Below are 16,354 nucleotides of genomic sequence, written 5' to 3'. Positions count from 1 at the left end.
GAAACTCACACTTTTATCAGATTAGACATTGTAAAAAGAGGGTGGTTGTTTGTACTGAGGTTAAAATTGGATGTGATAGTGAAGTTTTCTGATCACACATAACAGGTCTAGGTGAAACCAAATTAATTGTTGAATGTTATTACCAACTATCTGACTCTCCTGTTGCAGTTCTAGGGTCATTTAAAGAAAGTAGTGTCAGTTGTGCATAAATACCTAGATCATACAATATTAGTTGGTGGTGATGTTAACCTACCAAGTGTAAAGTGGGATGGTATGGATTCATTGGAGGGGTCACAGACAGACAGGCTTGTGAAGTACTTCTGAACATGCTTTCAGAAATCTATTTTGAGCAGCTAGTTTGGCAACCCACATGCAATGGAAATATCTTGGACATTGTAACTACAAACAGGCTGGATATTATCGATGGTGTTAGTATCGGGACGGGGATTAGTGAGCGTGTTCTCATCATAGTGACCATGTTTACAAAAGTTAATAAATCAGTCAAGAGGGCTAGAAGAGTATTTCTGCTAGAAAGAGCAAATAAGCAGTTGTTAGCAACTCACTTAGGCAATGAACTGCAATCATTTAGTTCGAGAATGATGGACACAAATAAGTTATGGGTGAAGTCTGAACAGATTGTAAATTGTGCTGTGGAGAAGTATGTGCCTAGTAAGTGGAATAAGGATGAGAAGACCCACTGTGGTTTAATAATGAAATTCAGAAAATGTTGAGGAAGCAAAGGCTGTTGTACTCTTGATTCAAAAGAAGGCACAAAATGATGACAGGCAATGATTAGCAGAGATTCCTATGTCTGTGAAAATATCTATGCACAAAGCATACAACATCTACCACCATCATACCTCGGCTAAAGATCTGGAAGAGAACCCAAAAAAATTCTGGTCCTATATAAAATCACTAAGCAGATGTAAGACTTCCATGCAGCCACTTTTTGACCAGTAGAATACAGCAAAAAGAAGGCCAATGTTTTAAATTACACGTTTAAGAAATCGTTCATGCAGGAGACTCATGCAAACGTACTGTCGTTCAACCATTGCATAGAATCTTTGTGGATGGCATAGTAATAAGCATCCCTGGCATGGAGAAACAACTGAAAGAGTTGAAAACAAATAAGTCATCAGGTTTGGATAAAATCTCAATTTGATTTTACAAAGAGTACTCTATGTCATTGACTTCTTACTTAATCTGCATGTATCGCGCATCTCTCAACCAGTGCAAAGTGCCAAGTGACTGGAAAAAAAGTGCTATTGACTCCTGTATATAATAACAACAAAAGTACAGACCAATATCCTTAACACCAGTTCACGGCAGAGTCTTTGAACATATTCTGAACTCGAATATAATAAATTTCCTAGAGACCAAAAAGCTCATGTCTGTGAATCAGTATGGCTTTAGAAAGCATCATGGGAAACCCATGATATACTGCAAACTATGGATGAAGGTTACCAGGCAGATTCCATATTTCTAGATTTCCGAAAAGCGTTCAACATTATACCCCACTGCAGGCTGTTAATGAAGGTGCATGCATATGGAATAGCCTCCCAGGTATGAGACTGGCTTGAAGACTTCTTAAGTAATAGGACCCAGTATGTTGTCCTTGGTGGTGAGTGTTCATCGGAAACAGGGGTAACATCAGGAGTGCCCCAGGGAAGTGTGATAGGACTGCTGCTGTTTTCTATGCATATAAATGATCTGCAGACAGGGTGGGCAGCAATCTGCAGTTGTTCACTGATGATGCTATGGTGTACAGGAAGATGTCAAAAATAAGTGACTGTAGGTTGATACAAGATGACCTAGTCAAAATTTCTAGTTGATGTCATGAATGGCGGCTGGCTCTTAATGTAGAAAAATATAAGTTAATGTGGATGAGTAGGAAAAACAAACCCATAACATTCACATGCAGCATTAGTAGTGTCCTGCTTGGCACAGTCATGTTGTTTAAATATAACTGCAAAGTGATATGAAATAGAGCAAGCATGTAAGGATTGTGTCAGGGGAGGCATATGGTCAGCTTCACTGTGTTGGGAGCATTTTAGAAAAGTGTAATTCATCTGTAAAGGAGACTGCATAGGGATGCTAGGGTGACCTGTTCTTGAGTACTGCATGAGTGTTTGGGGTGTACACCAGGTCGGATTGAAAGAAGATGTCAAAGCAATTCAGATGCAAGCTGCTAGATATGTTACCAGTAGGTTCAATTAGTGTGCAAGTGGTGCGGATATGCTTCAGAAGCTTATTGGGAATCCCTGGAGGGAAGAAGAACCCTACTGAGAAAGTTTAGAGAACTGTCATTTGAAGCTGACTGCAGAATGATCCTACTGTCACCAACATATATTTTGCATAGGGACAGCAAAGATAAGGTATGAGAAATTAGGGCTCATATGGATGCATATAGACAGTTGATTTTCCCTTGCTCTATCTGCAAGAAGAACAGGAAAGGAAATGATTATTTGCAGTACAAGGTACCCTCCGCCATGCACTGTGTGATGGCTTTCAGAGTATGTTTGTAGATGTAGATGTCACTGTAACATTGGCAATTAAAAAATGTTTAGCATTAATTTGAAGTTTCCTGTGACACTAACCACATGCTTGATGGTTTCTTCAGCTTTGTCCCTTACTAATCCTGGTGACTCATTATTGATCCAAATGTGCTTTAATTGGTAAACAGTAGTGTTTTCCCCTGCGTTACACTCTGAGAAAAGTTTACATATTTTAGATTGTTGCTGTTTCTCTCACAAGTCAAATGTAAGGAATGTAAGTGTTTGATTTTGCTGATGAGGTGGTAGGGAAGTGCAGATTTCCTTAAATATTTTCAGTTTGTGTTTCAGCATAAATTTATATTTTTGGAAGACCTCTTCAAATCTGATGCTAAATACCAACAAGAGACATGAGATATTGTGATTCCTACATGTTCTTAAGTTTACTTCTTCCTTTGTTTAACTGTTTGGCAAACTCAAACCTTTTTGTATTACACAAAGAAATTCTGTATGTGAGTATTTTACTTGTACTTTTTACTGTTATGTTTAATGTCAAAACCTGGAGGAATAGTCTGAAAGACCAAGGTTATCTAGAACATCACAACTTTCCTTCTCCATGTCAGTTGGTATATTATCAATATTAGAGGCTAAATGAAATATATTTGACTGTCAGAAGGGCAGTCTTATGTAAAGCATCTTATAAAACTCCAAAAATGCTGCTCGTGTGTAATTTAGTGTCCAGACACCCATATATGACACAGAAACTGTGCAGCAAAATCAGAAAAGCTGAACTCTGCTTTAAAATGTTTCTTTACAAAGAAAAGCCATGAGTACTGTCTTAGTTCAATTCTCACATGACTGCAGATAGTATCATTAACATTGAGAAACTACTGATATCACTAAAATTGAATGAAGGCCTCGAGCCCAATGGGGTCTCTACCAGATTCTGTACAGAATTTGTGACTGAGTTAGTCCTTAATATACAACTATGCTTAATAGATGAAAGAAAATGCAGATCACACATTTCTACAAGTGGGATAGCAGACACAATACAAAACTATTATCCAATGCAATTTACATCCATATGTTGTAGAATCTTAGAACATATTCCAATCCCAAACTTAATGTAGTATCTAGAACAGAATGTCCTTCTCAGTGCCAGTAAACACAGATTGAAAATATCAGTCTCGTGAAAGCAAATTCACTCTATATAATGGAAGGAAACATTCCACGTGGGAAAAATTATATATAAAAACAAAGATGAGGTGACTTACCGAACAAAAGCGCTGGCAGGTCGATAGACACACAAACAAACACAAACATACACACAAAATTCAAGCTTTCGCAACAAACTGTTGCCTCATCAGGAAAGAGGGAAGGAGAGGGGAAGACGAAAGGAAGTGGGTTTTAAAGGAGAGGGTAAGGAGTCATTCCAATCCCGGGAGCAGAAAGACTTACCTTAGGGGGAAAAAAGGACAGGTATACACTCGAGCACACACGCACATATCCATCCACACATACAGACACAAGCAGACATATTTGTCTTTAAATATGTCTGCTTGTGTCTGTATGTGTGGATGGATATGTGCGTGTGTGCGAGTGTATACCTGTCCTTTTTTCCCCCTAAGGTAAGTCTTTCCGCTCCCGGGATTGGAATGACTCCTTACCCTCTCCTTTAAAACCCACTTCCTTTCGTCTTCCCCTCTCCTTCCCTCTTTCCTGATGAGGCAACAGTTTGTTGCGAAAGCTTGAATTTTGTGTGTATGTTTGTGTTTGTTTGTGTGTCTATCGACCTGCCAGCGCTTTTGTTCGGTAAGTCACCTCATCTTTGTTTTCAAATTCACTCTATGTTTCACATGACATTCTGAAAGTCATGGATCAAGGCAGTCAGGCAGATGGAGTATTTCCTGCCTACTGAAAGGCATTTGACTCAGTACTAATGAACACTTATTAATGGAAGTGTGATCATATGGGCTATCAAATCAAGTTTGAGACTGGATTAAGGAGACAGATGTGAGTTTATTGGTGGGATACACAGGAAATACCATCAGTTAAAAAAGTTGCAAGGCTCTTGTGTGATCCAGTGTACAATAGTGTTTACGTGTGTGGGATTCATTTGAAATAGGACTAACAGGAGACACTGAACATATACAAAGATGGGTTACACACATTGTCACATTTTTGTCTATCAAAGGGGAAAGCATCACAGAGATGGAGAAAAACCTAAACTAGCGGATGCTTGAAGATAGACACCAATCTCATGAACACCTGCTTACAAAGTTTCAAGCACCAGTGTTAACTGAAAAATCTTAGGATGTACTGCAAACCCTTACATACTGGTCTCATAAAAACTCTGAAGATAAGCTTAGACTAATTACATAATGCAGACAGGCATTTATGTATTCGTTTTTCCTGTGCTCCATATGTGCATTAAACAGGAAATACCATTACATGTGTTACAATGAGGATTACCCTCTTCCATTCAGTTCACAGTGGTTTGGAATTCTCCATGTATCCATGTATGTGTAGATGTACAATTTAGATGCTGTGTTTTTAGATATCTTAGTGCCCTAGTGAATCATTGTGATACACAATTAGTGTGTAAGATATTGTTGAATATCTTTCACAAGTGTGTAAAATATTCAAGACTGTTTACATCAGAGAAAAATTCAGTAAACTAAATGAGATCTTTGTGTATCCTTGTCCTCATTATGGATGGTTCCCTCCCATCATGTGGACTGAATGACCTGCCTTTTCTTTTAACCCTTAAGATCCCAGGTGTGGTTTCACAGACTGATAGCATTTACAGTTACTCTGTTGCTAATGCATAATGGTGGGGCAGGAGATTACAGCATTGTCTGGTTGTTATTTCCCAAAGCTGTCCACCTGCTTAGCTGGGTGGTTACGTGCTATCCTCTCATGCAGTGGGCCCAGGTTCGATTCCCGGCCGGGCTGGAGACTTTCTCCACTCATGGACCATGTGTTATGACCCGGCAGATGAACTTCCCCAGATGGGGCCTCCCATCCAACAGTGCCACACGCCCATTTCATTTTTTTTCTTTTTTTTCCTGATGTTGCCATGGTGTCCTTTGTCAGCAGCCACTTGAATGTGATGTTGACCTATACTATTGCTGCTTCTTTCATTCTAGTGGTCTCTGAGACCACACCTGTAACTTTGTGTTACGATTCCGTAGCCAGGTCTTTGTCTACTGTTCATGTTTAATGGACAATGACTTTGAGGATACTGTTTTAAAATGGTTTGAGGTCAGTTTAAGAAGTCATGTTGGATCAGATAGTGGCAATGAAACGGAAAGTGAACATAATACAGCACAGGCAAAGTGTGAAAGTGAAAATAAAACTATTTTGCCAACTGTGAATTCCTTGATGAAAGATGTGATCAAAGTGATAAAGACAGAAGTCTGAGCATTGAATCTTTAGCTAGAGGTTCTGCTAGAAATACATCGAAACAAATATTGCTCCTCATCAAAGCCTTTTCAAATGATGGCCAGTGGCATTATTTTTCCATATGTTGGATATAAGTGGGGTGAATGTGTTTGTCCTTCACAGCTCCTACAAAGACAATACTCAGGTGAACTGCTTTAATTTTTAAAAACCTTGTAAATTCATTAATGACACCACAAAGAAAAAGCGAGCCAACAAGACTCTCATACACTGTGAACTTCATGCATCCTTCACCGTGCTTTGGGTGTAGCAGACCCAACAATAGAATTTGTTATAGAACAATTGGAAAAACACTATACTGCTCCACCTGTGACTCAAAAAAGGAGAGAAAGATACCCTATGTTTGCCATTGTTGCAAGAAGCCAATCTGACTTGAAATCTCTACAAAAAGTTCCAGCGAGTGTAAAAAAAACCTCTGAGATGGAAAACTATACATCTAAAGATACTAGTGTGATTTTAATTTTGTTGAATTTTTTGTGATGGTTTTTTATGTTTTTATCATTACATGTGTGCAGGTAATAATCAATAATAATATAACAAAAGTAAAATTTTGAGTGCAGGATATTTGAGTTTTCATAGCATTAGCATTATTATGTAATGTTATGTTCATTTTGTGTAGTTTTCTATTTAAATGCGCTTTTTTCATGAAAATAAACTTTAAAGTTTATTTGAATATATATTTTTTGTGTGGTATTAATTTACATATTTACATAAAATATGAAATGTTCCACTAAAGTTGCTGAATGCAATTTTAGTGGATATTTAAATATAGCAGTCACTCAGACCACACCTGGGACAGTGTATGACAAAAAAATGACCTTATAAGCTAAGGGTAAACATTCACCACTCTATCTTCCTTTCCTCCATGATGAAGGAACTATAAGTTCTGAAAGCTATATAGTGTGTCCTTTGTACTTTTATTATGATTCTGTTGGCAGTACTGTTCACTTCACATCTGGAAGATAATAATTTATTCAAGAATGTTTTGCAGAAAGTTAGTGTTTAAATATGAATTTCCCTCTTAAGGTTAGAAATTATGTCCAAGTCTTAAATTCATTTTTTAATAAAAATATCCATATAATCATTGGGAGAATGGTAATGTTGGGAACAACTATGTTTTTTCCTTTTCTGACACCTTTTAGTAGTAGTGTTCAGACTTATTGTCAGTTAGTCAAACGACAATATATGGATTGTGCACATTGTCTGATGAGGCAAAGTGTGGCATGTACAATAAAAATGATGTAATTGTCTCTGAGACAACAATAGTGCCTGCAACTCAAGTAGGTGGCGTGTATCTATTACAATGAGGTGACAAAAGACATCAGATACCTCCAAGTATCATTTTGGAACACCTTCTTCCAGGTCTAGTGCCGCAGCTCAACATGGCATGGACTTAAGAAGTCATTGGAAGTCTCCTGCAGAAATAGTGAGCCGTGCTGCCTCTATAACTGTCCATAATTGCAAAAGTGTTGCTGCTGCAGTATGTTGTGCATGAACTGATCACCTGATTGTCTCCTGTAAATGTTCAATGGGACTTATGGCAGGCAATCTGGGTGGTCAAAGCACTTGCTCAAATTGTCCAGAATGTTCTTCAAACGAATCACAAGCAGTTGTAGCCCAGTGGCATGATACCATTGTTTGGGAACATGATGCTAATGAATAGCTGGAAATGTTCTCCAAATAGCCAAACATAACCATTTCCAGTCAATGATCAGTTCAGATGCACCAGAGAATTCAGTCCATTCCATGTAAACACATCCCACACCATTATGGATCCACCACCAGCTTGCGCAGTGCCTTGCTGATAACTTGGGTCCATGGCTTCTTGGAGTGTGTGTCACACTCAAACTCTATCAGCTCTTACCAACTGAAATGGGGACTCATCCGACCAGGCCACAATTTTTCAGTCATTAAGGGTTGAATCAAGCTGGTCATGAGCTCAGAAGAGATGCTGCAGGCATTGTTGTGCTGTTAGCAAAGGCATTCGAATTGGTTGTCTGCTACCATAGCCCATTAGTATCAAATTTCTGTGTACTGTCCCAATGGATATGTTTGTCATATGTCTCACATTGATTTCTGCAGTTATTTCACACTGTGTTGATTTTCTGTTAGCACTGAAAATTCTATGCAAATGCCATTGCTCTCAGTCATTAAGTGAAGGCTGTTGGCCAGTGTGTTGTCCATGGTGAGACGTAATGACCAAAATTTGCTATTTCTGACTCACTCTTGATACTGTGGATCTCACAATGTTGCATTTCCTAATGATTTCTAATACTGACTGTCCCACACATCTAGCTCCAACTACCATTCTGTGTTCAAAGTCTGTTCATTCCCTTCAAGTGGCCATAATCACAGTGGAAATCTTTTTGCATGAATCACCTGAGTACAAGTGACAATTCAGCCACTTCACTGCCCTTTTATACCTTGTATAAGTGATATTACTGCCATCTGTATATGTGCATATCACTGTCCCATGACTTTTGTCATCTCTGTGTAAATGAAGTCTGTCATGATCTAGGTACTGTAGAAATCATTTATGAATCATAGTATCAAAAATTGGGCCATATGAGTCATGTAAGCATGCATTTATTAAAGGCAAAAAATGGCTAATAGACTGATTAGATGAATATCAATTTGGATGTTTGTATCTCTTGCATAAAAGGAAAACAGCCTCAACAAACTTTTCCTCATACATGAAGTTGAAGAGCAAAAGATCTACTTGATATAGCACATACAGATATTTGTGGACCAATGAGGATGCCTTCGTGAGAGGACCATGTTATCTTCTCACTTTTATGGATGATCTGTCAAGGAAGTCATACAGTCAAATGCTAATATCACCAAAAGAAGTCTGTACTACTTTCATTTATTTCAGATGATGAGTAAAAAATGGAACCATTCACAAAATTAAAATACTTTCATCAACATCTACATCTAGATCTACATGGATACTCTGCAAATCACACTTAAGTTCCTGGCAGAGGGTTCATCGAACCACCTTCACAATAATTCTCTATTATTGCACTCTTGAACAGAGCACAGAAAAAGAAACACCTATGTCTTTCTGTGTGAGCTCTGATTTCCCTTATTTTATTATGATGATTGTTTCTCCCTATGTAGGTTGGCGTCAACAAAATATTTTCCCATTTGGAGGAGAAAGTTGGTGACTGAAATTTCATGAGAAGATTTCCCTGACAGGAAAAATGCGTTTGTTCTAATTGTGTCCACCCCAAATCCTATATCATGTCTGTGACACTCTCTCCCTTTGTGATAATACAAAATGAGCTGCTCTTCTTTGAACTTTCTTGATGTACTCCATTAATCCTAGCTGGTAAGGATCCCAGGCTCCATAGCAGTACTCCAAAAGAAGATGGACAAGTGTAGTGTAGGCAGTCTCTTTAGTTGATCTGCTACATTTTCTACATGCTCTACCAATAAAATGCAGTCTTTGGTTTGCCTTCCCCACAACTTTTTCTAGTTGTTCTTTCCAGTTTAAATTGTTTGTAATTGTAATTCCTAGAAATTTAGTTGAATTTATGGCCTTTAGGTTAGACTGATTTATCATGTAATTGAAGTTTATTGGATTCCTTTTAGCACTCATGTGGATGGCATCACACATTTGATTTTATTTACAATTTTCACACCATTCAGATATCTTTTCTAAATCATTTTGCCATTTGTTTTGATCTTATGATGACTTTACTAGATGATATATGACAGAATCATCTGCAAATAACCTAAGACAGACACTCAGATTGTCTCCTAAATCATTTATTTAGATAAGGAACAGCAGAAGGCCTATAATACTAACTTGGGGAATGCCAGAAAGCACTTCTGTTTCACTCTATGACTTTCCGTTAGTTACTATTAACTGTGATTTCTCTGACATGAAATCACAAATCCAGTCACATAACTGAGATGATATTGCATAAGCAAGCGATTACACTACAAGCTGCTTGTGTGGTACAGCGTCAAAAGCTTTTTGAAACTCTAGAAATATGGAATCAATTTGAAATCTCTTGTCTATAGCACTCTACACTTCTCTTTGAGGTGATTCATAATGTTTGAACAGATAGTGGAAAGGAGTCTGTCAGTCATTGTATGAAGTCACTATTAAAGGTGAATGGAACCTGACTTGAGACAACGATTCCATACACACCAGAAAAAATTAACTTGTGGAGTGTGTGAATCAGATAATAACTGAAATTGCAATTTTGATATTGACAAATACAGTACTAAGTAAAAATTTTGGCATGAAACCATAAATATAGCAATTTATCTAAAGAATATATTTCCAACAGAATTGGTTCAAAATATTACTCTTGAAGAATTATGGAGTTATTTTCAAATAAATCTGACACATTTTTAAAAAAAGGGTCCATGGAACTTAAGTTTCTTGCGTATTGTGATGATTCTAATGCATACTATCTAACTGATCCAAATTCACAAAAGACAACTGTGAAGGTCCATGATGTGCAAGTCATCAAAAATTCAAAATGCAACTATGGGAACATCATGAAGGCTAATGGGACTAATGGTAATGGCATGGACAGTGCTCAGCCAGCAGCATTACTTAACACTGTTGAAAAAGCAGGGGAACCAACATGACCTGTTGTTGCTGATGGAAGTGCAGTTTATCTGGAACTAGTGGAAAGTGTCACTGAGCAGACAGTGAATGGCAACATAGATAGGCACATTGAACCTGTGCAATTAGAAATTACAAAAACATCATGTCAAAGGAAAAAGAACCCCAAATATTTTAATAATGGTATTGCTTGTGTCCTTGAGCCAAATTCACATAAAGGTGCACTGAGTCATCATGACTGTGACAGAAGGAAGCAAGCCTTAAATGGTGAATGTAAGTCTTTACTTGAAATTGAAACTTGGTCTTTGACCAATCTACTGTCAGGCAGAAAGGCAATCATCCAAAATGGGTATTCAAATTCAGAAAAATGTCTCTTGGTGAAACTGATGGTTATAAGGTTGTTTTGTTGCAAAAAGTTATTCCCATATACTAGGAGTGGACTTTGATCTCAAAGGCTTTTGATTGTGTAAATCATGAAATTCTGCTAGACAAACTCAAGTATTATGGCATGAGTGGGACAGTGCACAAATGGTTTAATTCGTACCTAACTGGAAGGGTGCAGAAAGTTGAAATAAGTAGTTCTCATAATATGCAAAGATCAGCACATTCCTCAAACTGGGGAACTATCAAGAATGGGGTTCCACAAGGGTCGTCTTGGGTCCTTTGTTGTTCTTAATATACATTAATGACTTGCCATTCTATATTCATGAAGAGGCAAAGTTAGTTCTCTTTGCTGATGATACAAGTATAGTAATCACACCTGACAAACAAGAATTAATTGATGAAATTGTCAATACTGTCTTTCAGAAAATTACTAAGTGGTTCCTTGTAAACGGACTCTCACTGAATTTTGATAAGACACAGTACATACAGTTCTGTACAGTGAATGGTATGACGCCATTAATAAATATAGACCTTAATCAGAAGCATATAGCTAAGGTAGAATATTCCAAATTTCTAGGTGTGTCCATTGATGAGAGATTAAATTGGAAGAAACACATTGATGATCTGCTGAAATGTTTGAGTTCAGCTTCTTATGCAATAAGGGTCATTGCAAATTTTGGTGATAAACATCTTAGTAAATTAGCTTACTACGCCTATTTTCACTCATTGCTTTCATATGGCATCATATTTTAGGGTAATTCATCACTGAGGAATAAAGTATTTATTGCACAAAAGCGTGTAATCAGAATAATAGCTGGAGTCCACCCAAGATCACCCTGCAGACATTTATTTAAGGATCTAGGGATATTCACAGTAGCTTCTCAGTATATATACTCTCTTATGAAATTTGTTATTAACAACCAAACCCAATTCAAAAGTAACAGCAGTGTGCATAACTACAATACTAGGAGAAAGGATGATCTTCACTATTCAAGATTAAATCTAGCTTTGGCACAGAAAGGGGTGAATTATACTGGCACTAAAGTCTTTGGTCACTTACCAAATAGTATCAAAAGTCTGACAGATAACCAACAAGTATTTAAGAAGAAATTAAAAGAATTCCTAAATGAAAACTCCTTCTACTCCATAGAGGAATTTTTAGATATAAATTAAGAAAGAAAAAAAGAAAAATAAAAGAAAAAAGTTGTTATATTAACTTAAGTATGTTGTTAAATTAACTTAATTATGTCATGTATTGGAAAATTTGACTCGTTCCACATCATTACGAAATATCGTATTCATGATCCATGGAACTAGTATTAATCTAATCTAATCTAATCTGATGAAATGATTTTAACTGGTGTTCATCATTCTTCATTTTGTAGCCTTTTAGCTTTAGCAGCTGAAGTTCATCTTGACACCATATGTGGATGTTCAAACCACATTCCTGTGTGGTGATCATGATGATGCAGGCTACATTTGTAAAACCAAAGGCTAAATGAAGAAGGGGAAGGAGACAAAGGTTTTCAAACTAAAGAAGACAATCTATCATCTAAAACAGGCAGCATGCATTTGATAATAGACATTAGATGTAGCCTTATGTGAAATTAATCTAAAGAAGTCAGAAAGTGATCCATCCATCTACTACACAACTGAGAAACAAAATATGCTCATTTTGGCCATTCACATAGATTACTTGACCATCTTCTAGAATCAAAATAACAGGTGGAAGGAAGAAGTGAAGAAAGAATTAGTGAATCAGTTTAGGGTGAGCATCGACATTGCATGTGTCTACCATGCACTTCTCGGTAATATGCAGAGTACAGGTGTAGAATGTAAGGAAAAGATAGATTGCTACTTACCATGAAAATGACACATTAAGTTGCAGACAGGCATAATTAAAAGACACTTACACATTAGCTTTTTACTTCATCAGAAAAAGAAAGAGAAATGCACACACATTCATTCACAGAAGCAAACATACCTCACATACACACATGGCCATCACGTCTAGCAGCTCTGGTCTGAGCTGCCACATATTACTGTGGCCGAAAGCTAAACTCTAAGTGTCTTTTAATTGTACCTGTCTGCAACTTAATGTGTCATCTTCATGGAGTGTAGCCATCTATCTTTTCCATACATTGTTGATATTCCAACCTGGAGTTTCCATAGTTTGTTTCAGTTTAGGGCTAAACGATTAGTGTTGATCAAAGCAAATATGCTGGAAACATAATCAAGAAATTTGGTATGGATAATTGCAATCTGGTTGCACATTTACTCGAACCTGGTTTGAAGCTATAAAACAAGGTGAAAAAATTTACAGATGAGAAAATTGGTGTTACATGGTATTCCTTATCAGCAAGTGATTGGGTTACTACTATATGCGACTCAATACACAAGACCAGACATAGAATACACTGTTATAGATTGTAAGTAGATTCAATGCTGATTATCAAAAAATCCATTGGATAGTAGTCAAATAAATAACGAGAAACATCAAAGACATAATCATTGTAGGTAGGGAAAACTTTCTGAAAAACTGGAAAAGCTAAAACTGAAGGCTTCTGTGTGCTGATTACCTGTCAGATCTTGATCAGTGGGTAATCAATGATAAATTATATTTTTAAGTTGATTGGGACCGCTATTACATGGATTTCAAAATGATGACAAGTGGTTGCTCTATCAACTACAGAAGCCAAATACATGGCCCTGCCAATAGCAATACAAGTAGCAAGATACCTTCAGGCATTGTTCTGCGGATTTTGTATCAAACACAGCTAAAAACCATTAAGTGTGTTCTGTGATAAGAAGTGTTCTTGTACTGAGTCAGAGTGGTGTGCATTACACTTAAACAAAACACATTGACATGGGGTGCTGCTATTTTTGTGAGCTAATTAATGTGGAAAAGCTCAGTGTCAAATTGATCAATACTGACAAGTGACAAGCTGATTTTTTGACAAAGACTCCACTAAATGTTAATCATCAGTGTTGCTTCCAAGTGACTTGACTTTCAGAGTTCACAAATTATCCATCTAGAAAACTTGTTGGTGTGTTGGCAACAACTGTGTTTTCTTCTTTTGTGACACCTTTTAGTGTTATGTTCTTTTCATCTCTGATCTCTCTCACAACTATCAGAGAATAAGTAATTTTGATCATCTGAGTTGCTGGCAACATGGCATATGCAAATTTCATTTATTACTAAGTCAGCTACATAATCTTTTAAAGGACTGATTGGAGTAAATATCCAATAGGTACATAGGTAGTTAGTATTTGGAACAAATATGGCTTTCTTTTATCTATAGGTAATATTAATAATTAAACAATGGAAAATCCAGAATGGAATATAACAACATTATGAAAGGGAAAGTTGCTATTCACAGTATAGTGGAGATGTAGAGTCGCAGATAGGCTCAAGAAAAAGACTGTCACAAATAAAGCTTTCGACCATTAAGGCCTTCGTCAACAATAGATCACACACACACACACACACACACACACACACACACACACACAACTCTTTGGCACAGTTTGTCGGTGCCATTCATGGGGACAGACAGCTTGTTGGGCATGACAACATGACAACCAACAAGCTGTCTGTCCGCGTGAATGGCTACTGACAAACTGAACTGTGGCCAAGAAACAAGTGGATTACCCTATTACTGAACACGCTGCCAAACACGACATTCATTTCAATGACTGCTTCACAGCCTGTGCCCTATCGATCCTTCCCACCAGTACCATCTTTTCTGAATTGTGAATTGTGCAGGTGGGAATTTTCCCCGCAACATGTTCTATGTTCCTGTAACCTTTGTTAGTCACTGTCCTCACCCATCTAGCCCCTTCCCTGTTCACATTCCAGCACTACACAACCTTCATTCCACTGTCACATCCAGTTGTTTTACTTCTCTCCTTTTTCCACTACTCTCCCCCCCCCCCCCTCCCCCCCACCTCTCCCCTGCCTTCCATCTGACCTGCAGCACTTCACTGTCTGCCACCCCCACCACACTATCCATCCCCCTCTCCCTGCCCCAGCCTCCTCCTTACCCCCACCGACTCGCCACTCTCATCATCTGCTGGTCCTGATGTTCGCAGTGTGGTTTCACTTGCCTGAGACTGCACATGTGTGTGAGTTGCATTTGGTGTGTGTGTGTGTGTGTGTGTGTGTGTGTGTGTGTGTGTGTGTGTGTGTGTGTGTGTGATCTATTGTCAATGAAGGCCTTAATGGCCAAAAGCTTTATTTGTGACAGTCTGTTTGTTGTGCCTATCTGGAACTCAGCGTCTCCACTATATGATGAGTAGCAACTTTCCTTTTCATAATATTGCAATATTAAAAATGCATTTTATGATTGGATCAACATAACTCAAACTAAAATTGATAAAATAAAATAAGATAAATATGCCAGATGACTGTGGAAGAAGCTGCATACTGTTTGTGACAAGTGTTTTTTCTGAATTGCTAATTCTTATGATTTGTGATTATTTCAAGCTGGCAATTTGTCTTGTAGAGCAGTGTACACAATAATGAATTTATAGGAAAATTTTTGTTATTCTGGTTACAACTTAAGAATGATGGAAAATTCTGTTTCTTTTGCAGTCCATTCTACGTTTCTACAAGGACTTAGATAACTGGTATCCAACATGGGATTCTCAGAAGTCTGCACTGGAAGTGGATTATGTGAAAGTATGGGCTGTGTAGTTTATTTCTCTGCCTTGGAAGTCTAAGTTATTTTTATTTATTAGAGGTTTATCATATTTCAAATTCAGTAAGTTTGTTTTCCAGCCAGTAATTTTCTTTTGGATATGCAATGAAATTAAGAAAATAAAAACTTTTTTTATAAATAGAACATTAGATTTCGGCTATTTTTGTATCTACATATAATAGTCAGTACTTGTATGTTAGCATTAAATTCTCTCATTGGAAGTAATAAATTTAGCTCAGGATTTCTGGAGATCCCCAGACTTCTGTTTTATGTCCATAAAAATGTGATAAATGTTTTTGTATTCCAGATAAAGAACTCCACATTAGGCTATTCCCAGCTACACAGACCACATATAAATTATTCACGATAAAGGATGACAGCCAAAAACAGTTGCAGGCCGATACGTTTTATTTATTATGGCAGAAAGTTTGAATTAACACAACTTTTAATAATTTTTTATGCGCTTATGTATGTATTCATGGATTTTAATATGCGAGAGTGTCTTGCACATACAAGTGCCCTCTCTCGGCGAAACCATCTGCCCTAGTGCTTTCACACTCTTGTCTCGATAGTTCATAAGCGAAGTAATGGTGCTAAACTGTTTGCTTTGGCACTGTGCCTTAGTCATGTTGTACTAATGGAGAAGATGTTTCAATTATTGACGACGCCTTTGGCATAATTGTTTTATTAATCTCCATTACATGATGTAATTTCAGTAAGTAACTAAAGAT

General features: G+C 37.3%; 1 protein-coding gene across 1 annotated transcript in view; it reads left to right on the top strand.

The window, feature by feature from the left end:
• LOC124789295 (beta-1,3-glucan-binding protein-like) overlaps positions 1–15,767 on the top strand; it is a 129,071-nt gene extending 113,304 nt beyond the window's left edge. The window contains exon 9 of the mRNA XM_047256608.1: positions 15,518–15,767. Within this exon, the coding sequence (XP_047112564.1) occupies positions 15,518–15,619 (102 nt within the window). The 3' untranslated portion in view covers positions 15,620–15,767. The remainder of the gene's footprint in view (positions 1–15,517) is intronic.
• The last annotated feature ends 587 nt before the right edge of the window (positions 15,768–16,354 follow it).

This window comes from Schistocerca piceifrons, chromosome 3, assembly GCF_021461385.2.
Source record: "Schistocerca piceifrons isolate TAMUIC-IGC-003096 chromosome 3, iqSchPice1.1, whole genome shotgun sequence".
NCBI classification, from domain to species: Eukaryota; Metazoa; Arthropoda; class Insecta; order Orthoptera; family Acrididae; genus Schistocerca; species Schistocerca piceifrons.
This window is presented reverse-complemented; position numbering and strand designations above follow the sequence as displayed.